Source organism: Lepidochelys kempii, chromosome 5 (genome assembly GCF_965140285.1).
Source record: "Lepidochelys kempii isolate rLepKem1 chromosome 5, rLepKem1.hap1, whole genome shotgun sequence".
Taxonomy (NCBI): Eukaryota; Metazoa; Chordata; order Testudines; family Cheloniidae; genus Lepidochelys; species Lepidochelys kempii.
The window spans coordinates 33771414-33794740 of record NC_136384.1 but is presented as its reverse complement, the minus strand read 5'-3'; the positions used below and the strand labels follow the sequence as shown (position 1 = coordinate 33794740).

Sequence of the window (23327 nt, the reverse complement as noted above, 5' to 3'; positions counted from 1 at the left end):
GGTACTGGGAACACAAGCATTTGCTTCCTTCTGTACCCACCACAGCCATACTCCCAGAGGCCATTCCCTTCCCAGACTGAACCTCTGGGCAATGAGAACAATTGCACATGCGAGCCCAGCTCTTTTGAGCAGCTGGCGTCCCTAATAACTTCAAGCTGTGCCAAAAACTGAAGGCCCAAGAACAAGAAAAGGCAGGTGTGAGGCACAGACTCACCTGTGACTTGAATCCCTCCTCCCCTTGTTGCTGTCTGCCCTCCACTGCACCGTGTCCTTTGAATTTTGGTTTCATTATTGTTTTAATTAAAGGTTTATTTCTAGTTGCTATATTACAGATTGTTTAAGAATAAAAACCATTCAAATTCATTCATAAAGAGTCATCAATACAGTTTACACAGAAAATCCATTAATTTTAAATAATTCATAGGGTTTTACAAAAGTATCTAGACACAGACACAAGGTAAAACAAGCACTGCCACAATGTTCCAACTCCACCATACATAAAGGAGACTGCAATGCCCACAATCCATCTCACTGCCCCCCTTTACGAGCTAATGGCTGCATGTACAGCTGCACATTTTCCGGTCTGAGATTCAAAGTAAGAGCAATAGGCACCCCTGGTAGTATTGCCCTGGCTGTTTCCATGGTCTATTGGATGACTCGGTGGCTTCCCAGATTCCTGAGCAAGTCTCTGCACTCAGCCTCCCACCCATCAACTAAGACTTTCCCACTTACTTTCACAAATATTGTGCAAAATACAACATGTAACTTTAATTTTATGCACTTTTCCCCCTGCATTTTCCAACCTATTCTACAAACAGAGCCCTCTTCCTTTCAAAAAGCCAAATGCACACTCCCCAGTCATTCTGCAACTACAGAAGTGATAGTTAAAGAGTTTCTTCCTTCTGTTCAAGTGGCCTGTGAATGGCTTCATTAATCAGGGAAGCAGGGGATAAGCGAGGTCTCCCAGGATACCCAGAACAATCTCCACACCATTAATATCTACAGTGACCCTGGAGACAAACTGTCCTTTTCCCATTAAGGTAAACAGAAATGAGTTCCAAAAGACCCTAGCACCATGGACCCTTCCAGACCACTCTTTATTTATGCCCATAAACCTACCACAGTCGTCAACCAGCCCTTTTAGCACCATGGAGAACTAACTACCCCTTTCTGTTTAGAAATTCTTAGTCCTGGTGGAGTGTGGGAGCAAATAAGGATAGGGATCCCATTAACTGCCCCATTACAGTTTGGGGCACATAAAGTGGTCAATCTCCTGAGCATCACCAAGCTTTATAACCCAGTACAACAGTATTGTATGTATATCATCACACTCCTGCATGACAACGGCCCCAACAGTCAGTCAATCTGCCGACACTGAACAAGACTCAAGACCTGAGGTGGGGGCAATCTGAAAGACCAGAAAAGGGACAGAGAACCATCTAGCCCCATAACCATGATACTTGGCAAAAAGGGGGAAAAAGGATGCCAACAGGCAAGAAGCACCACAACTGTCTGTGGCTAGAGCTTCTTGTCAACTTCCCCCCGTCCTTAATCAGACCTGAAACTTTTGTTGGGAAATTTACTCACAGTCTGGAAGGGAATTTCTCGGGGTAGAGACAGACCCACTCCAGAATAGCCAATAATTAGGACTGTCACATGGCAGACCCAGGTTCACAGTTCCCTACTCTGCCTGATTCAGACCAGGGATTTGAACCTTGTTCTTCCACAACCCAGGTGAGTGCCCTAACCACACATCGACAGTCTGTCTCAAGCTCTCCTGTGGAGCTGTTCCATTTTGTATAAATAATTCAATATTCATTAAGACAGAAAGACTGATTTTATAACCCAATGGTTATGGACTTCAACCTGGGTCTCTTACATCCAAGGTGAGTGCCCTAATTACAGAGTTATGGGCCATTCTGGGCTAGGTTTCGCTTTCTTGTTTTTCATGAAAATTTTTTAAAGATCTCATTTTTATTCCATATTAGGAAAAAAAAATCACACAAATGTTGAAACCTCAAAATTTTTCACGGCCAGCCCCAATAACGGCACTCACATCACAGGTACTGACAACCGAAAGAAGATAAACTCATGTATCCTCATCAACGCTCCCATAACTTTGAAGAGTCTTAAAAATCAGCATTCTAGTGGAGACAAAGGGAAAAAAAAATTTCTAGCTTTATTCTAGGCTGCAGCATTTTCCCAATGCACTTCAGGGGGACATTCATCAAAACAGCACATTGGCACACTTATCAGGAGAGATATTTTCCTTTATTAGATGTGCAAGCAATATCATAGAATCATAGAAGATTAAGGTTGGGAGACCTCAGGAGGTCATCTAGTCCAAACCCCTGCTCAAAGCAGAACCAGCACCAACTAAATCAACTATATGCTCTAATATAAACTAGAATTTAAAAACGTCCAAAGATCAAGCATATTAATTTGTTTTGATGGCTTCATTTTCATTTAAAAATATGTTCCTATTCTAGGATCACAGTGCATTTACCAGTGTAACAACATATTACAGATGAAAACCTGGAAAATAATAATGAATCTCCATTAGTGCTGGCAAGGGGAGTATCAAGATTGCAGGTGAAGAAAATAAAGTTAAAAGAATTAGTACTTTTGGCACCTTAGAGACTAACAAATGTATTTGAGCATAAGCTTTCGCGGGCTAAAACCCATTTCATCGGATGTCCACAATTGTTTAAACTCACATTGGACGTACTGTAACAAAGAGATTTTATTTAATCTCGAATGAGCACAGATGTGTGGTGTTAAGCATAAATTTCAAAGCAGCGACAAATGTTTACAGTTTTCCCTATTTGACTACCCTGGAGTGAGTTATAATTTAATAAAAAAGGGGTTTTTTATTTCACCTAGCAATAAAAGCATCTGCAAAGGTGTCTCCTCTGCAGTAGCTGACCTCAGACATGTATCATAAAGACTATTATCTGTGTATCTATCTATCTATCGGCTGCTTTCCTAATCAAGTAATATGCTGAGTGAGCACTGTCTCTTGCAGAACTTATATTAAAGGCATTACTGACAATTTACTGCGTCTAAAATACTTTGGTGGCTTTAAGAGATAAAATAAAATATTAAAGTAATACAGCTAATACATGCCATACATTATTCCTAAAGCAGGAATCTCACACAGACACTATGTGCAATTATTTGGAATGCCATAAGAAATAAAGAGAGCAATTGCCAGAGTAAGATGTTTGCTCTAGTGTTAGTAATATTCCTGAATTGTTTTGAAGAAGCATACAGACGTAACTACTTATTAAAGAAAAGACATTTTAATAACTGATATTCATGCATACAGTGGACTTCTTGATTTTGGGACAGAAAAAAAAACCCAACAGTATGATGCAGTAAATTCTTTGTCCCACAAAATATACTGTTAGTAGCTTTGGGGGGGGGGAGGGGGGAGGGAAGAAGGGGGCTTATATTTTAAAGCTAGATTGTCATCCCTTCCAAGCTCTGTCCTCATACCTACCTAACAACTATACAACAATTTGAAAAAGAAAAACTAAAACAGAACAACATACTTCACTGTTAGAATTCTAACAAAGATGATCTAATCACAGGGACAGATCTCTCTTGGTAACAGAGTGTTTTTACTTGGGTCAGGACATGTATAGCCCTGTTATATCCAATCACCTTGAACACAGGGAAGGGAAAGGCACTAAATCCAAATCCAATCTCTAGTGGAAGTAAGTAAAGAATAGGAGGCATAGAGAGTCAAAACTCAGTTCTTTAATTTCTCATTCTTCAATACCGAACTCTGGCAGCCTACTTGGATTTTTGCCAGAAGCTTTCTATATGCTTGTTTTACTGGTCCACTCCTCTTGCCATATGAAGTTTAGAAAGGTAAACAGTTTCCAATAAACCCTTCTTGACTACCACACCATTATTTTGTCTACTCTGAGTTGTGGGATTGGTATATCTTCATATGATTTCTTGCTTTAAAATATCTTTCATGGTGAGGAGAATTAGAGTGCCTTTCTTAACATTTCCAAGTGCAATTCACATTAGTATTTGATAACATTTTGGATGTATAGAAGGTTTCTCTTTAGTTTATTTCAAGCCAAATTTTAACAGCGCTCCTGCAATATGAATGTTTTGAGACTGTATCTGATTTTCCAAGAGTAGTAAATACTTTCTGTTCTTATGCAATGCACTGTACATCAGTCTTGCACCAACCTTGTATCAGCTTGGCAAGTAAAATTTTCTAGGGTGACATTTTCAGCATTCTGTATCTGCTCAGTTGGGACCACGGACAGCTCAGTGCTGACAGGGACCGGGGGGAGCAAGAGAGAGCTCCTAGCTGGCTGCTGGGACTAAATAAGGACTGAATTCAGGGAGGGCTACAGGAAGACTGTCTCCAGGGAGGAAGTCCTGGGTGTACAGCCTCAGACCAGGGCCAGAACAAGTTAAAGACTGTATACCCCAGAAGGGATTTTGTTCTGTTTCAAATACAGACAGTGTGAGAGAGTCAGACAGAGGGCTGAGTCACTGAAAAGCCACCTAAGAAACCACAAACAGGGGTCACGACAAACTGAGAGACTGCAGGCACACACACTTGACCAGGGGGCACTCACGAGAGATGGGTTCTGCCCTGTTAAAATAGCTTAAAATAAAGGACTAGATCTCCTAAAAAGAGCCTTTGTTTTATAACAAAGGAACAATAAATCTTTTCCCTGCATCTGAGGAAGAAAATAATCTAGAAATGAAAAGGTGAAAAACAACAAAGCAAACAGTGAGAGAGTGCCCTAGTTACAATTTCTAATGACTTCTTGAGAGAGACTGAAAGAAGGAACTTTTTCACTTTGAATAGGTTGTGATGATCCTGATAAACAGAGAGAGGGCTATTAAAACTTCCCTTGACCCATATGGGACAATGGCCAGTCATGCTGTAATGAGATAAGTGACGAATAACTGCATACCTGCAAAAAGCATTTGCAGATTCATAACGTTAAGTTTCTATGAACTTATGGAAAAGATGGGGGAAGTTATATGCCAAGGACCCTGCATTATTTGTGTCCCTGAACTATTTTCCACCTGTACTTGGTGGTTACTGACCAGAGTACAGGTGGAAAACAGTTTTCACTGCATTAACAATGGTGCAACAGGGAAGCAGAATATAAAATTAAATTGGTTGAGGCTTTGATCTAGTTCTTCAGTAATAAGATTAAAGAAAATTTACAAAAGGATTGAACTCCTAATACACTTGGGAAATACTGTGTAGTGCAGCATGCACAGGAATCAATTCATTTCAGGTGAATGTGCTTAGCTTCCTTCAGTAGTTTTGAACAAAGGCTTAAATAGAGGACTAAAGGAGCTATGTTGCTTAGCTACAGTAAGTGGATAAAATAAATAGAAAACAGGATAGGGAACTTTCTGCACCAGCCAATGAGAAAGGCAAACCATGCGGAGAGCAGTGCTTACCCAGTCTAGGGAGAAGAGCTCAGTTCACAGCTCCACTTTCTCTGTTAAAAGCAGAGGAGTTCTCTCAAACTCCTAGCTACCATCTCTACACATTGGATAAAAACAGAGAAATGGTAGGATCTAGATCATCTTTACATTCAAGATCATGTAAAGCTGAAGTCAGAGAAATAAAAAGGCAGATACGTTTATGGATGAGAAAGATCATTACATATTTTATTACTTATTTTATCGCTAAAATATTCATATTTTAGCCAGTGTTTTATTAGATTTATCATGCTCCAATACATTTTATAAGAACCAGGTGACCAAGCAGGAGTTTTTAAATTAATTTTTACAAGAGATAAATGACTTTTGAACACTTTTCATATAACAATTTAGCATGTAATTATGGAGATGATATATGTTAATTCTAAATATGGCATGTTTCAGTATTGATATTTCTAAATTTTACGAAGATTTCAGATTTTATACATTTTCTTTTTACCAAAGAAATACAGACCTTAGTATCTTTCAGATAATGTTAAGCAAACATATTAATTACTGCTTCAGTGTTAACTTAATTCTAATTTATGGAGAAGTATTTACCAAAACCACTAGAGCTCCGCTTAAAATACATTAATAGTTTCTTACTTACTAGATAAAAAGCCCTGGTATATTATTAATAGCAGCCTGATATATAGTATATAAGTTAGACTTAACTATATGTATATATAGTAGATCCCTCTGCTACTGCAGATGCCTTAATGTTTGTGATTAAGCAGTTTTAAAATTTATTATTCAATAAATTAGTTCACACTCAGTTCATGTTTTTAAAGTTTTTTCACAACCATGAAGACTAAAAAACAAACAATTTTTAAAATGGAAGCTTCTGGAGCACAATTCTGTGGCTGGGGTAGATTCCACAGAACTTTTATAGCTATAGAATCACAGAATGCACAGGGGCCTGAGTAGGGCTGATTTGATATAAGGAAATACAGTTAGACATACTACATGCTTCAAATGAACAGCTGAGAATATATCAGAAAAAAATGGTTTACGTGAAAATATGCATCATTTAGACATTACACCTCTAGACAATGTTTAAATACCTCCAAATATGGAAGTGCTTGTTGTACCACCAGATAGAAGGGCATTAAATTAAGGAACTAAGACTTGTTCAAACTGGCCAGGAATTTGTCGTCAAAAATATCTTTTTGATGGCAAAATGCAGAATCTGCAAAATCATAGGAAAATTTCAACTTTGATTAATTTTTTTGATTTTCCATCTGGAAAACCAAAACATCTCCCAGAAATGGTAACATTAATATCAGCAACATTAAGACAGAAAAATTTCCCAAATGTATGCAAAGTGTCTGAGATTGCTGTGAAGATTTTGCACTTGAGTGCCAGGGTGATGAAGTTGTGGTATGTATTGCTTTTGGTATCTGTTGGAGGTGTGAAAGCATTATGGTATGTTGGAGTGTGTTATTACTATGATGTAGGCAATATAAAAGTGGCAAGGAGGCTTTTTCCTTAATTTGTTATTTCCAACTTTTTCAGATTTTGAGTTGGTGGGTGTGTCCTGATGCAACCTTTACTGTCGCCAAACAAATTTTGTGCAATTCATATAATATTCACCTTCTGAATGAAGGATCTTACTTTCCTTTCCACAAAGGTACACACACAGGATACAATACTATGCATCTGTAAAATTTTCCGTAAAAGGAGATCACTTACCTATAATCGGAAGTTCTTTAACATGTGTGGTCCCCTATCTGTATTCCATACGTGGGTACGTACGCACACCATGCGCCTGAGGCTGGAAAAATCCTGCAAGTAGCGTAGATTGGTCCGCAGCTGCGCCCTGGATCTCCTTGTGCTCGGCATTGCAGTATAAGGGGAGATGTAAACCAACCACCTCTTCAATTCCTTCTGTACCATGAATCCAGTCACAATCCGTAGCAGAGGGGAAGGCATGTGGGTAGTGAAATAGTTTGAACAGTCTCCAAACATGAACACTCTAGGTCTGATGGCCATCTAAATACCAAGCCATGAGTTGAAGAGGGTCTGGGCTGGGGTGCTTGATCCTGCTATTCTCTGGAGTTAGCAGGTCCATTCGTAGGAGGACCAGAAACCAGAATTGTCTGGGACAACTTGTTGCGATGAGAATGACTCATGCTTTGTCATGATGCATTCTCTTAGAACCTGGGGTAGTAGTTGGATGCGAGGGAAAGAGTATCTCAAGAAGCTTGTCCAGGACAGTAGGAGGGCACTTTTTGTTCACCTGGGAGGTGAACAGGTCCCAAGATGGTATTCCCCACTGACTGAAGATGTTCAGCACTGAATTGTGTAACAGCCACTCATTAGTGGTGAAATTGTAATGTAGTTCTATATACACCAGTTCCATAAGCTGACCACCTCCCCACACAGTGAGAGGGATTTTTGCCCCTCCCTGTTTGTTTATATAGAATACGGTCGTCACGTTGTCTGACATTATCTGGACAATGGCAGATCATATGAATGGGAGGAATGCACTGCGGGTCTGTCTGACTGCTCTTAGTTCTAGGAGATTGATATGCATCTTGCTTTCTCCCCAGGTGTCCATATATCTTGTGTTGGATGACCAAACATGTGGGCTTCCCAGCCTATGAGGGATGCCTCAGTGATTATTGTCATGCCAGGTGACAGGTCAGGTGGGAGGTAAGAAGAGAACTCCAATGCACATGTGTTCCAGGCTCATCTACCAGGTGCCTCCTCAGCCAGAGCTTTTGCCCCTCTTGGGTCTGGAGTTGGAAAGAGCAACACATACTGCACTGGGAGGAGATATGAGCCTCTTTAGGCAGGCTGGTGGTCACTGATAACTGAGAAGAAGCAAGGACAGGAGACAGTTCTTGAACCCTGGAATACTGGGTACAGTCCTACTTCTGAAAAGGAGGGGACAGAGAAGGTCCCCAGGGCTGGGAAAAAAACTAAACTACACTATGTAAAATATTGTAAAACACTAACAAACTATCTATAATTATATTTACAGAGATAAAGACAACGAGAGGATAATTCCAGACACAGAGGAGTCCAAATGAGATCATGCAACAGCAAGAAGGACCTGAAGAGGCAGTTGGTCCACACCCCCCCTTATATCCTCAGGGCTGAGCATGAGGAGATCCAGGGTATAGGTGCAGACCAACAGATGCTTCTTGAAAGATTTTTCAGTCTCAGGAGCCTGGTGCTCATGCGTACTCATGTGTGCAACGCAGATAGGGACCAGCCCTCAAAGAAGAAACATTGTTTCAATTGGTATTGACCAATCGTTTCTAAATAACTCCTGTTCCAGTCATGGCACTGTCAGGCATGACCTCTACTAAATTACAACTCTTACTCAAAAGGAATATCAACAGGAATAAATGTAAAAGTTTTCCCTATTGGTCACATTACTGGGTATAAAATGATATCAGATTACATTCTTTCAAAAACACTCAACATTTAAATGTGTCCTTTGAAAGTTTTCCCCTTTTAGTTTTAGTCAAATAAAGTCAGTTAGTATTTTACCAGCAAGAAGTTTGTTTTGTTTTTTTTAAAAGGAAAATGAAATAATGGAAATATTTTCAAATGATCCTTGTAACTGTTTGCACTTAGGAAAAAAGTTACATCATATTGCTCTTAATCTTTTCACAGGACAAAGAACTCAAAACCCTTACCATTTGCCTTGATGATTTATAAACTGTTGAACTGCATATCCAAACAGCTCACTTGAAGGACCAGAAAACGATTTTGCTTCTGGGAGCCCAACGTTGTATGCGTCACAGCAATTATGAAGAATGCCTGTTAACAGGAAGATTAATATTACTGTAAATAGCAATTAAAAAATCTTGATTCCACTGAAACAGCCCATCTGTCTATGCCAATTCCCCTTAATATAGCAGTTAAAAATGTGGCCTTTGACACACCCAATAAAAATCAACGTTTCTCCCACCCCTACACAGCAATAGCCATCTATGATTATCTGAATGCTTGTCAGTGCACTATATGGGCATGACAGTACAGTAGACAGAGTTTAATAACCTATTAACTACATTGCTTAATAAATCTTGTAGCGCTACCAATGTGTGTGAATCCAAGAGACACAATGAATATGTTTTAATATATTTTACTGTAGTCTTTAAAACTCCATTATCTTTGGACATATGGTAGCCTTCTAGCATAGGATTTCCAAAAGACCTATTAATGTACACTATAGTGAAGAACAATGGATGACAATAAGTACTTTTATTCTGTGTGTATTCTAATGCTACATTTGAAATAGAACACAATCAAATTGACCTACTCTTTTATCACAGAAGGTCTACAGTTTCAGGCCATTTTATTTTCACATATTGTTTGTTTTCTTCTGAACAAACCACTGAGAAGATAAGCTTATAAATGGAAGCCTGGGAAATATAGGGCTAAGTTAATAAATAAACTATACTTAACATTTAAACAGCACTTTGCATCTTCAAAGCACTGACCAGATATTAACTCATTAAGCCTCACAATACTATTGTGAAATTGGAACTTTAAAATATATATAACCTCAGCCACCCTGTCTCTCTAAAACTCTTGTGAGGCAGGTAAGTATCATTCCTGTTTTGTATATTTTTTCCCTCACACATAGGGAGTGACATGTCCATGGCCATACAAGTTGGTGACAGTGCCAGGATCAGCATTTAGAGCTCCTGGCTTCTCTCTTGTGCTTAGCTGACCATGCTTCCCCACCCCGCCCCCATCCATATAGTACTTCTATAACTGGTTAATATGGAATCATCTAAAAGTTAGTTCAAAGATCAATTCTGACTGAGTGTGCAATGCATAAAAACTATACTTGTATGCTCATCAGAAAATAGTACAGCTGAAAAATCATAGCGAGCCCTACATTCCAGAAAGGATAATTATATTTCTGTTTACACATAACATTTATGTACTAACAGTGATCTTACATGAGATATTAAGGAACTTTAGAATTTCTTATACTAATGATAGGAGTTTAAGGTTCTTTAGAATAGAGATCTTTAAGGATTTCTTCCCATCTAACACACATTTTAAAGTCTTAGCTTAAGAACAGGGGCATCATTTCAGAAAAATTCAGGGGTGGAGTGGGGGAGGACACAGTTGGGTCAGCATATAAAACATTATATGTGATTATATTGTATCCTGCAAAGTTGAGGCAGCGGTGGGGAGGGGGGTGGGGGGGAAGTGGAAGACATAATGGAGAATACAGACCTATGAAAAGTCTGGGGGGGGGGGGCGCAAGGGGAAGGAACTGCCCCTCCAACCATTAACAAATGCTGCCCCTGTTTAAGAATTAGGGTCACAGATCAATGCATTCCTTCTGCCTTGATGGGTATGTCAGTAGTTACTGTACCTGACATTTTTGGCAGTCCCAAGACCAGATTTGGAAGAGATTTTAAGAGGGATACCAGTCATGGACACAGACAACCTGAATACAGCCCATCATATTATACACTATATTGAGCATGTGATGTTCTAAATCAGCAGTTCTCAAACTTTAGCAACCTGAGGACCCCCCATTTTGATTTAAAATTTTTCAGGGGAAACCCCCAATAACTCTCGCTCAGCCCCAGGCCCTGCCCCACTCCACCCCTTCCCCCAAGACCCCACCCCTTTCCCACCACCCACTCACTCCATCCACCCTTCCTCCGTCTCTCACTCTCCCCCATCCTCACTCATTTTCACCAGACTGGGGCAGGGGGTTGGGGTGCAGGAGGTGGTGCAGGGTGAGGGCTCTGGGAAGGAGTTTGGGTACCAGGTGTGGGGCTCTGGGCTGGGGCAAGGGAGTGGAGTGCAAGAAGAGGTGAAAGCTCCAGCTGGGCAGCACTTACTTCGGGAGGCTCCCAAAAGCGACCAGCACATCTCTCTGGCAGCGGCTCCTAGCTGGGAGGGCTAAGGGGTCTCCGCATGCTGCCCCACCCAGTGGCGCTTCCCGTGCAGCTCCCATTGGGCACAGTTCCTGGCCAATGGGAGCTGCAGAGTCGGCGCACAGGGCAGCATGGACATGCCAGCTGCTTCCAGTAGTGGCATGCAGTCATGGAGCCTGCCTTAGCCCCGCTGTGCCACTGGACTTTTAACACCTAAAGTCTCCCAGTTTGGCTTCAGTAGCCTCTGGGACATAGAGCCCGATTCCAGGAGACTTCTAGTGAAACTGGGAGGGTTTGCAACCCCAGTTGATCAGCAGGGCTGTTGGCCCAGGACAGGATTCCGCCCCCTCCTGCAAGTGCCCCGTCCCCGCTCCTTCCCCTCCCTCCCAGCGCCTCATGCACACCAGGGAACAACTGTTCCCCGGCGTGCAGGAAGCACTGGGAGGGAGAGGACAGAGTTGATCAGCTGGGCCCGCGGACCCCCTGCAGTACCCTCAGGGACCCACAGGTGTCTGTGGACCCCAGTTTGGGAAACACTGTTCTAAAGTGAAACCTGAGGGTGCACAATCCACTTAAATAAGCAAAATTTCAATAAACTCTCCTAAAACCATATGTTAACCCAAAATATATAAAGAGAAAGCAAAATGTTCCTCATAGAAGAATACACATAGCTTGCATATTTACTAACATTTGGTGACGAACTTAAGACAGGAAATCATATATCAGTCATACCAAACAACCATTATCTACTGATTACCCACTCTCAAGTATTTATCTTTTGCTAAGAGTTAAATCATTTAAGAAATATGGTTAAAAATGAAAGAACTTCCTTTGCCATTAAACATCTGATTGGTATGGTGGAGAAGGGAGGATATGAGTGGACATAATACTGTGTATATTTCACAATACTTCTTACAGTAATCACAACCACCTACACCTGGCAGCTAAATGGATCTTTTAAAGGCATTTCATAAGTAAAAATTTGGTTAGTGTACAGCTATTGCCAATATATCTGTTGCGTTCCAAATTCCTGGCACTTTATTTCAACACCATCTTTAAATTGCACCTTAATTTATTCTCATGTTATCATCAGTCAAAAATCATACATAATTGAACAGTGCATCAGTAGGAGCATCGCACTTAAGACTCTTGGTGCCGACATCTGGAACGGCCATCCTAAGAAATTGTCTAGAGTCTCCTGTAACGTTATTGTGTATTCTATTTTGCCCCATGTAACTAAAAGATAGAGCAGTGGTGTAGCTAGGAGTGGAAATCTGGACGGGCCCTCAACTTATGGCAGACAGGCAATGCCCATAGTGCTGAGATCATTTTAGTAAAGAATCATGGTCACTCTGCTCAGTCTGTTGCGCAGGCAGCCCCCCTGCTCCTCACTCCACTCAACAGCAGAGTCCAGGCCTACTTAGGTATGGCGAGCAGGATCAGCACACTCCGGCAAGGCAGGGGATCCCACGCCATCAGCACCAGCGCTCACTTGGGCTACTATGAAGTTAGCTCCAGCCTGGAAAGTGCTGCATTTGCAGTCAACTCTGCTCAGGGTCACTGTAATGCTGAGTGGCTCATCCATAATGTGAAGATGGGGGACCAGGGGGAGTGGAGCTTGTCTCTGTGAGCTCAGAGGCAATGCAGACAGTCCTGGAGGTAGCACGGAGCTATGTGCCAGGGATATCCCTTAGCCAGCTGGCATCCTCTGAGTTGCTGGGCTGAGCCAAGCCCAGCTGCAGAAAACTGCCTTTCTCCACTCTGACCTTACACACCGCCTGCTCCACTGCCTTCTGACTTGCCTCCTCCTCTACCCCTAACTGCCCCCTCTTCTCCTACCCACTACCCCCACTCATAATTCCCCTTCTGCAATCACCACAGCACTCCTTCTACTATCCATTACCCCTTACACATGGCTGCCTTTTGCTCCTGCCTACTTTCACCAAGCCAGCAAATCAGAGCTGGTAAGAAGTGACCTTGAAAATACGTATCAATGTCAATGCACCAGCCTCATCTCACCCAATCCTGCTTAGCGGCATCCGCTCTGGGTATAAGTCTAAAGCCTGAACATGATCTGGTATTGTCCAGCACCTGAAAGATTTTTCAGCTGCACTGGGACATGTGCACTAGGCCAACCTGGAGAGTGCGGGGGTGGGAGGGATGGGTGGTTGTGTAGCCCCCACTCTATGTCCCATTCCCCATCGAAAGTCACGACCTCTGGGCTGCAGCCCCTGTTTTCACAGCTGCCCTGCTCAGGCAAGTGCCAGGGCCTCTAGTCCCCTGCAACCCAGCCTGCAGCACCAGGACTCTGGCAGGGGCTTCTCCATTGGGCAGGTATGTGGGTGCCCCAGCCTGTTACCTCCTGCCTCCCCTATGATCAGGGCAGCTGGCACCCCTTTCCCCATGGCAAGGGAGGAGCACTTTACCACTGCACAGGCCAAAAATCGGAGCCCCTTTACACTATACAAGCAGGACAAAGGGTCCAAATCTCAGTTGGAAGTCTGGTCAAATGTAGAGAAAGGCTGATAAAGATGAGAGGGAAAGACAAGAAATCAACTCAGGAAGCAATACAGTATGACCCATTATAGTGTCATAGGAAGGAGTCATCAAGAGTTGTAGTAGGAGTCACCAGATGGTGCTGTTACATGAAGTTTTACAAGTTCTTTTAAGGGTTTGTCTACATTACAATCACACCACATGATTACAATGTAGACATAGCCTGAGGGTATGTCTACACTAGAAGCGCTACAGTGCCATAGCGGCTACACCAATGGTATAGAGACACTACACACTACAGTGCAAAAACTGACTGCATAGTAAAGAGCAGTATCCAACGTTTCTATCACTGTCGTTAATCCACTACCTCAAGAGCGGATAGCTAGGACAATAGAAGTATTCTTCCATTGACTTAGCTGCATGTACAGTGGGGGTTAGGTTGACATAATTATATTGCACAGGTTTGTGAAATTTTTCAAAGCTGTGAGTGACATAGCTCGGTCAACCTAATTTTAGGTGTATATCAGACCTCAACATGCAAACAATTTTGAATAAATACTATATTATTGTTAATTTTATAATTATGTTTATTTTGGGGAGCTGTTGCAAGCAGCAGTACTGTTTAGTCTGCCTTAAATTACTCTCACTAGAGTTTTTCAAAATGGCTGCTGATATTTCTGGAAGAGGGTATTATTTATGTGCCATTTGTGTCCACTTCTGTCCAAAGACTCTAATATATATTAGTGTAAATAAACAAGTTACTCTAAGAAAATACCCACACTACACAGCACTGTTTCTCCTCCAATGTGAAACTGAACTGCAAAGCCCTGAGATCTGCCACTGTTTGGCACAGTGACAACAGTAAAGAAAAAGATGGAGAGAAAACAGGAAGGGAAAGAAGATAAATGCAAGCGAGATGCTGGTCAATTAATACTTGGTGCATACATTATTTAATTCCCGTAAAATTAAATTATCTGATTAATATTTTTATGATATCTGACCATAGCTAGTCACATGCTATTCAGCAAATTTATTACTAGAATAATAATTCCAGTGGAACTAGTCAAATATAGTCATTGATTTATTTATTTTTGGTTTTTGACCAAGCTTAGTAATACTTTTTTTTTTAAATTAATGGAAAGTTTATTGATAATATTATGATTAAATACAGGACAGGATACAAAAAGTGTTTCATACCTTTAAATTTTATCAAGTGCATGGCAGCAGAGGTATTTCACCCTGCCTACTAGGCTTCATTCTCAGGCTAGAAGGAACTACAGAATCCACCTCTAGCCTCAAAACTCTGCTCCGGAATCTAAGCTTCCATTAAAAAAAAAAAAAAAAAATGTTTTTACCCCTTGTGATTGTGAAGACGACCTTACAAAAGCACAGATCAATGCAGCGATGTCTGCATGATTCTTAAACGGCCTGCAACAGTAGCTCTAAAAGAAGTATGAACTTCCCCAAACACAAAGGGTGTTAAGTTTGAAACTAATGATGGCAGTTTAAAAGTCAACATTCTTAACTATGTTTTTACTAAATTGATCAGCTGTGACATCTGGATAATGTGTTTTTCCACACAATTCCAAATCACTTCCCCTTCTTAAACATCAGACACCTGAATTGTTCTCTCTCCATCTTCCAAAACCTCCAGTTTCTCCACAACTTGTACAACACAGTTCTGCATTTTCCATATTACATTTTTAGCACATTGAAAAATAAAAACATAGCAGCATAAAGTTAATTTAATGTCAAATTAACGAATATAGAGAATACTGTGTTGACTGTATTATTGCAGAGAGATAATAGGACTTTGCTTATAATTACCATTCTGATTGAAAATGTTTTTCCTATCATTGCTATAACTTAAGGTTACTATAACTGAAAGAGATTAGAGAAAATATTTCTGTTTTTTCCCCTGTATGTTTACTTTGCATATTTAACAGCACTTGATAGAGAAGAATTTTAAAAAATTTAAAATAAAAAAATGTGGCTGAATACCTATCAGTATTGTCAGGGAACTCCAAGGCAGGTATAGAACCTCTACTTTTTACCACTACTTTTAACTCATATTTTGAATATACTAGATTTTAAATTGAGAATATCCCTTTAAATTAAATCAATGTATACTTCCAACAGCAATTCTGAAAGAGAGAAGACTAACTGGACAAGAGACATTTTGGAGAGATATTTAGAAAGGGCACTAAATTAGAGAGTATTTTGTAATCTTCAATTTCAGTTTTATTCATATTTCATCTATACTAGTCCGAAAATATGTAGCTCTTATTCCCTGGGGTTAACATAATTTAATAAAGACTATTTACTTTCTTCTGTCTGGGGCCCAGGTTTCCTTCACATAGGCTAAAACGTCTGGAGCCATTTAATAATTAACAGACGTTATTTTCTTCAGTGCTGATACTACAGGTGAAAACAAAAATAATTGCAACTCATCTAGCAGTGGTTCTACAAAATAAGGTATTTTTGGTTTAGCTGAGTAACTTTATGACTTCCTGCTGGAAGAGGGCCAAATACTCGTTCAGAAGCAGTCACAGTTTCAGCAAGTCAGAGGAACTACAACTGAGTTAGAGCAGTTTATCATAGTAAAGAGCAGTATCCAATGTTTTGGCAGTGACCAGTTTACTTTATACAAGTATATAATATACTCAAGTCTGCACAAATTGTGAGTCAAATTTTGGCAAGGCTTGGGAAAGTCCTACTAGATGCTTTCTAGTTTACTGTTCCAGCTCACTATTGCTGACTGAGTTAGAAGATTTATTTCAATTCATTCACAACTTTCTAAGTTACTAGAGATCACTTGCCCTTCTTTTGACATTTTAATAAGCTTCCTACTCTAATCCCAGAAACAGATATGAAATTAAGAAATCTCAACAATTTACTGAACATACAAGGGCTGATTTTAGGGTTGCCAATTCTGTAATAGTTAAAAACTGGACACTCCAGCAGAAGTGCTGGAACCTCCCCAACCTCTTTTTGCCCCCTTCCCCACCAAGGCCTCAAGCTGTTAGCCCCATCCGCCCCTCCCCCCCGCCGCAGGTAGAAGGCAGCCCTGGCTGAGTAGGGGCTGGTGCGAGTGCCTCCACGTCTCCCCCTCCCACAGTAACTGGACTTTGAGTGTCTGATCAGTAGATCTGACCGGACATTGTCAGGTCCCCTTTTTGACCAGACTTTCCAGTCGAAAACTGGGCACCTGACCACCCTATCCCAACCTCCCTTGCCCACAGTGACTGAACACTGTCAGGTCCCCTCTTTGTCCGGGCACCTGGCCACCCTAGATTCCCTTGCAATGTTTCAGTAGCTCCTGAAAGATTGACAGCTTCCTGCATGTTTTTGATAACAAAAAGTGCAAGCATTCAAATCCATTTGATTTCACTATCCTGTCTATTATTAATTCAAGTAAGAATAAATTACTCTTCTGGAATGCCACACAAATTGCATTTTACTAAACTGCCTTGGAAACTCTCTCCTCTCCGTTTAGCCCGGAACAACTACAGAATGCCTGGAATGTCCAGTCTAGGTGACCCTAGTTTCCCCCAAATGGAACTACAGAGAGATTAAGAGAACTGCAGCATTAACAAGCCCCACAACCTCAAAATATGCAATTATTTAAATTGCCAGCTCCAAAAACAATAATAAAAAACCCAACTTCATCTGTTTCCCTGTGATAAAAAATTGACTTCTCATGAGGCATTCACTCCAGCGGATTCTGCACACATTCTCTATAATTAATACTGTCTACTAACCTTCCTTTAACTAGTAATATCTCCTCCTATAGGAAGAGCAGCACGATTTTTATGAAGGCAACACAAGGGAAACATATCATCATACCAAAACCAACATGACTTACTTCCCTTCAACTTATTTCTGTACTTGGCTAGATTAGAACTTGAGGGGGAAAAGTGATGATATTTTTAAAATAACCTCAGCAAACAAGAAGAGCAGAGACAAAGAGAAAATGTAGTATAGCAACAAAATTGTTTCTAATTTAAGTAGAATGTTTTCCAGATTTTTCATTCATTAAGTTCTGTGCCCTCCTCTGCTGCCAAGGATGTCCCTTTGTGGGTATTGCTGCACCACAAGTTGGCAAGATACCAGCAGCCCACCCAGCAGGTGGGAACTGTCTGACATCCATGAACGTACCTCTGAAGGGATTCTGTCTATACTGCTATACTGGGGTTTAAGGGTGCTCATCTACTTTGACAAAAAGCACAGTAAAGGTCTAGAAACTTGTCTACACTACAGAGATTTGGCTGGTATAGTTATACCAACTGACCTTCCTAGTGGAGACTCAGCATACACTGACAGAAGTTCTGCTGGCATAGCTACACCACCTCCCTGACCGACATTAGCTATGCCAACAGAAACACACTGCTACCAGCCTAGTTGCATTTACACCAGCAGTTCTGCCAGGATAGCTATGCCATTTAGGGGGTGCAATTTTTTCACACTCCTAGTCGACACCTGCCAGCAAAACTTCGCAGTGTAGATCAGGCCTAGGATTAGAAAAAGAGCTGATGTATACATGAATCCAGCAATTCCTCACACTGTGCAGAGTGGTGTGCAGTGAGAAAGTGGCTGGAAAGCAGCTCCATTATCACTCAAAAGTCAGAGTTTGGAAAGGATTCCTTTCCCTGCCCCACCCCTTGTTTCAGCTTCCACAGAACTAGCCAGCATGAAGTTTGGCTATTTGGGCTGCACACAAATAGAAAGATTATGTCCTCAGAGAGACAAGAACAGCATTATTGGCTGATTTGTCACCAGCAGCCTGAGACTTAGTGTTAGGAGAAAACCTCTTAAGTAGTGTGACCAAGTGGGAATGTTCTTAATGTTTTCTCTGAATATGGTGTGTGTGCACCTCAGTTTCCCCTTTGCATTTCTTAAGCATCTAGGTGGTGGGATAAGGCTGTGTGATTGTTGCAGAGCCCTAGGCAGGTGTGATGCTGGTTGCACAGAGAATGGCTGACACCCTGTCTCCTGGCAACGGATGGCCTGGGCTCCTCCCTTGCAAAGTGCCAACTGAAGGTGTTGGAGAACAAAGATCAGGTGACCTGCTGGCCCGGGAAACAGACAAAGGCCAGAGGAGGGGCTGGAGGGGGCTTCAGTTTGGAGTTGGACAGGGAAATGGTGGGAGGCCCAGAACTGGGGTCTGGGCTCCCTACCCCACAAGATGGACCTGACTGAGGGGTCCTGTTTTCTGTACCTACAAGCTTGGTTTTGGACTGTGTTCCTGTCATCTAATAAACCTTCTGTTTTACTGCCTGGCTGAGAGTCACAGTGAATAGCAGGAAGTGGGGGCTGCAGGGCCCTGACTCCCACACACTCCGTGACAAGTAGCCATGAGCATGTGTAGCACAATAGTCGGCAGAGCTATTATTTAACCTTTTGTTTCCAGTAGTAACAACTATTTGCTAGGCACTGTCCAGATATTAAGAAGAAGCAGTCCCTGTCTAATGATCTTAAAAATTAAAACATCCTTCATAAAAAGTGTCCTTTAAGACGACTCTTTTATTCCTATATATTCTGCAAGTGCCAGTACACTTCAGTGAAGAAGTGCACTGTAAAGTTCAACCAGTGAGCACAGTAGTGGATAAGTACTGACAATGTTTCCAACACAAGGCAGTGTGCAATTACGGTGACCAGGGGTCCGGTTTTTGACTGGAACAGCCGGTCGAAAAGGGAGCCCAGCGCTGACTGGGCTGTTGACTGTCCAGTTGGCGGCATGGAGTCCCTGCTAGCATCCACGCCATGCGGCTCCCAGGAAGCAGCAGCATGTCCCCTCTCCGGCTCCTAGGCATAGGGGCAGCCAGGTGTCTCCACATGCTGTCCCCCCACCCCATTGGCCAGGAACTGTGGTCAATGGGAGCTACAGGGGTGGCGCCTACGGACGGGGCAGTGTGTAAAGCCACCTGACTGCACCTCCGCATAGGAGCTGGAGAAGGGACATGCTGCTGTTTCCCAGGAGCTGTTTGAAGTAAGCGCTGCCCAGAGCCTGCACCTCTGCCCAGGCCCCAACCCCCAGCCCTGATCCTCCTCCCATCCTCTGAACCTCTCAATCCCAGCCCGGAGCACCCTCCTGCACCTCAAACCCCTCACCCCCACTGCACCCCAACCCCCTACCCCAGCCCTGATCCCCTTCCGGCCCTCTGAACCCCTCAGTTCCAGCCCAGAGCCCCTGCCTGCACCCTAAACCCCTCATCCCTGGCCCCACCCCAGAGCCCGCACTCCCAGCTGGAGCCCTCACCCCCTCCCACATCCCAGCCCCGTGAGCCAGCCTGGTGAAAATGAGCGAGTGACGGTGGGGAGACTGAGCAATGGAGGGAGGGGGCATGGAGCGAGCAGGGGCGGGGCCTCGGAGAAGGGGCAGAGCAAGGGTGTTCGGTTTTGTGCAAGTAGGAAGTTGGCAACTCTATAAGTAATAACAAAAATCAGTAAAACAAATTCTCTACCTTCCTCCTCACCAATTCAAGTCAATACAACATCTCTGTTCATTTAATCTAGAATGCTGTACAAAACACAGAGTAACACTGTATTTGGAAAAGGGCAGTTTCTAGAAAATTTCATATGCATCAGATTTGAAAGAGACTTAATGTACGGTTAAACGTATACATACGATTCTGGTATGTCCAGATGTCTGTGACCTGGTGGCACCCTAATTCCAGTGACATCTTTGTAAGTTCTGTTTGTAAAATAGTGCCATTGTACCTTTTTTTTGGGTCACTGACATTTAACTGTTTTCTGGGTACATATTTTCTGCCAAGATACCAGATCAACCTCTGTTTGTCTTTAGAAGCGCAAACTCCATTGCAATCATTTCTACAATCAACTTCCGATAGAAACAGTTTCACAATGACTATCAGGATATAAGCTTTAGTGGGCAACTTCAGTATGGTTTGAGCTGCCATCTGGCAGACTGTCACATCTCACAGTGACAGATGGATAGCAGTAGAGAGAGTGAAACAGAAGGAATGTCAGACACAGCCTCGAAAGAGTATCTATCACTAGCAAGAATACAAAAGGACACTATCATTAGCAATGTTACCGTTTTTGCTCTCTATTTGTTGTTTATTCTTTCTGTGACAAAGCTCTGTCCTTGTCTCCGTGGGTCCTGCACTTCCTGGCAGATTTTGCTAGCCTCAGAGGCTCCCTGTGACCCTCCACACAGCCCTTCTCTCTCTAGAGCAAAGGGTGACAGCCTACTGAGCCATTTTCATCATAAGCCAGTGAGGGAGGGGAGGAGAAGCTATCCTCCCTTCCACAGTCTCTGTTGTCTCCCAGTCTCAGTGATTAATCAGGGGGGCAAAGGGGCTCTACTCCGGGCTCAAGCCCAGGGACCCTAATAGTATCAGCTATGGTAGCTGACCTTTTAGAAACAGGACGCGTACAATTCCCTTGGCTACCTCCCCACAGCAGCCCCCACTTCCCCAAGCTCCACTTCACCCTTATCTCAGGGCCTCCTTCCTTGTGCCTGATATGGTGTGCACTGCTCAGTCTCTCCACCAGCATAACTTCCTCCCACAGCTCCTGACATGCACACCCACCTGACTAACAGGGAGGTCTTTAACTAGTTTCAACCAGCCCCTGATTGGCTTCAGGTGTCCCAATCAACCTAGCTGTCTCCACTGCTTTCTGGAAGGATCTTAATTGGCTCCAGGTGTCTTGATTAACCTGGAACAACTGCCATTTGGTTACCATGGTAACAGCGATTTGTTTAGCCTGGGGCTAACATACCCGTTTCTTACTACTTTTCTATAGCCACCTGGCCTTTCCCCCATCACATTTCTTAACGATAAAGCTAGGCAAGGAGGCAGAATTTTGTTTAGATAAAATGTCACAGACTTTACAATATTTTGATTCAGATTAGCAAAAACCAATTTCATCTAAATATCAAACATATCTACACTGTACCCCTTTTTAGTGGGCACACTTAGACAACTAACCTAACTAACTGAGCAATTTTATTTTAAATTTTGAATGGTTATCTGAATTTTAGTGTTCCAAATTTCAACCAAATTTGAATATACTATCCAAAATTCACCTCAGCTCTACATAGCACCTCTAATATGTACTTGGGAACATTGCGCAAAGTGGCAATTTAACAACAACGGTTCAGAGTACCTTACTATGCCACTCCTTTGTTGACTAAATTGAAACATTGCTCATAGTACCTTAAAACCATTTACAGATAAGAGCATGTCAGCTAGCTTTACAAAAAACACCCAACACTAAAATGTTGAGGATATTGTGCAACTTCCTTTGTTAAATATTTACTATTTTGCTGATCTTGAAATTGAAACTGCAGACACCTTGATACATGCAAGGGAACATTTTCCAGTTTCTCTGTAACTTATATAAATCTTCTACTACAATGTTATTTTGTAACTTCTTATTACAATACTACACACTGAATGATAACATATTATGCTTAAGCCTGCTCCAACAAAATTTTACGAAGGAACTTCCCTCCCCCCCCCCCATCTTTCTTCATTTATGGTAGCACATCACTGTAAAAGATGGTTTGGCTGTTACAAGATACAGCAGTTCACTATACTACTAGGTCCTGATTCAGCCTGGTACTCAAGTATTTGCCTAATTTTAATCATGCAAGTAGTCTCACTGAAGTCAACATGATTGGTGCCCTTCTCCACGTGGGCACCAATGATACTGCCAAGAATGACCTTGAGCGGATCACTGCAGACTATGTGGCTCTAGGAAGAAGGATAAAGGAGTTGGAGGCGCAAGTGGTGTTCTCGTCCATCCTCCCCATGGAAGGAAAAGGCCTAGGTAGGGAGCGTCGAATCGTGGAAGTCAACGAATGGCTACACAGGTGGTGTCGGAGAGAAGGCTTTGGTTTCTTTGACCATGGGATGGTGTTCCATGAAGGAGGAGTGCTGGGCAGAGACGGGCTCCATCTTACGAAGAGAGGGAAGAGCATCTTTGCCAGCAGGCTGGCTAACCTAGTGAGGAGGGCTTTAAACTAGGTTCACCGGGGGAAGGAGACCAAAGCCCTGAGGTAAGTGGGAAAGCGGGATACCGGGAGGAAGCACAGGCAGGAATGTCTGTGAGGGGAGGGCTCCTGCCTCATACTGGGAATGAGGGGCGATCAACAGGTTATCTCAAGTGCTTATATACAAATGCACAAAGCCTTGGAAACAAGCAGGGAGAACTGGAGGTCCTGGTGATGTCAAGGAACTATGACGTGATCGGAGTAACAGAGACTTGGTGGGATAACTCACATGACTGGAGTACTGTCATGGATGGTTATAAACTGTTCAGGAAGGACAGGCAGGGCAGAAAAGGTGGGGGAGTAGCACTGTATGTAAGGGAGCAGTATGACTGCTCAGAGCTCCGGTACGAAACTGCAGAAAAACCTGAGTGTCTCTGGATTAAGTTTAGAAGTGTGTGCAACAAGAGTGATGTAGTGGTGGGAGTCTGCTATAGACCACCGGACCAGGGGGATGAGGTGGATGAGGC

The 23327-nt window shown here is 42.4% G+C and overlaps 1 protein-coding gene across 1 annotated transcript in view; it reads right to left on the bottom strand.

Moving 5' to 3' along the window:
* ITGA2 (integrin subunit alpha 2) overlaps positions 1 to 23327 on the bottom strand; it is an 86665-nt gene that overhangs the window by 53109 nt on the left and 10229 nt on the right. The window contains exon 2 of the mRNA XM_073343916.2: positions 9129 to 9252. Within this exon, the coding sequence (XP_073200017.1) occupies positions 9129 to 9252 (124 nt within the window). The remainder of the gene's footprint in view (positions 1 to 9128; positions 9253 to 23327) is intronic.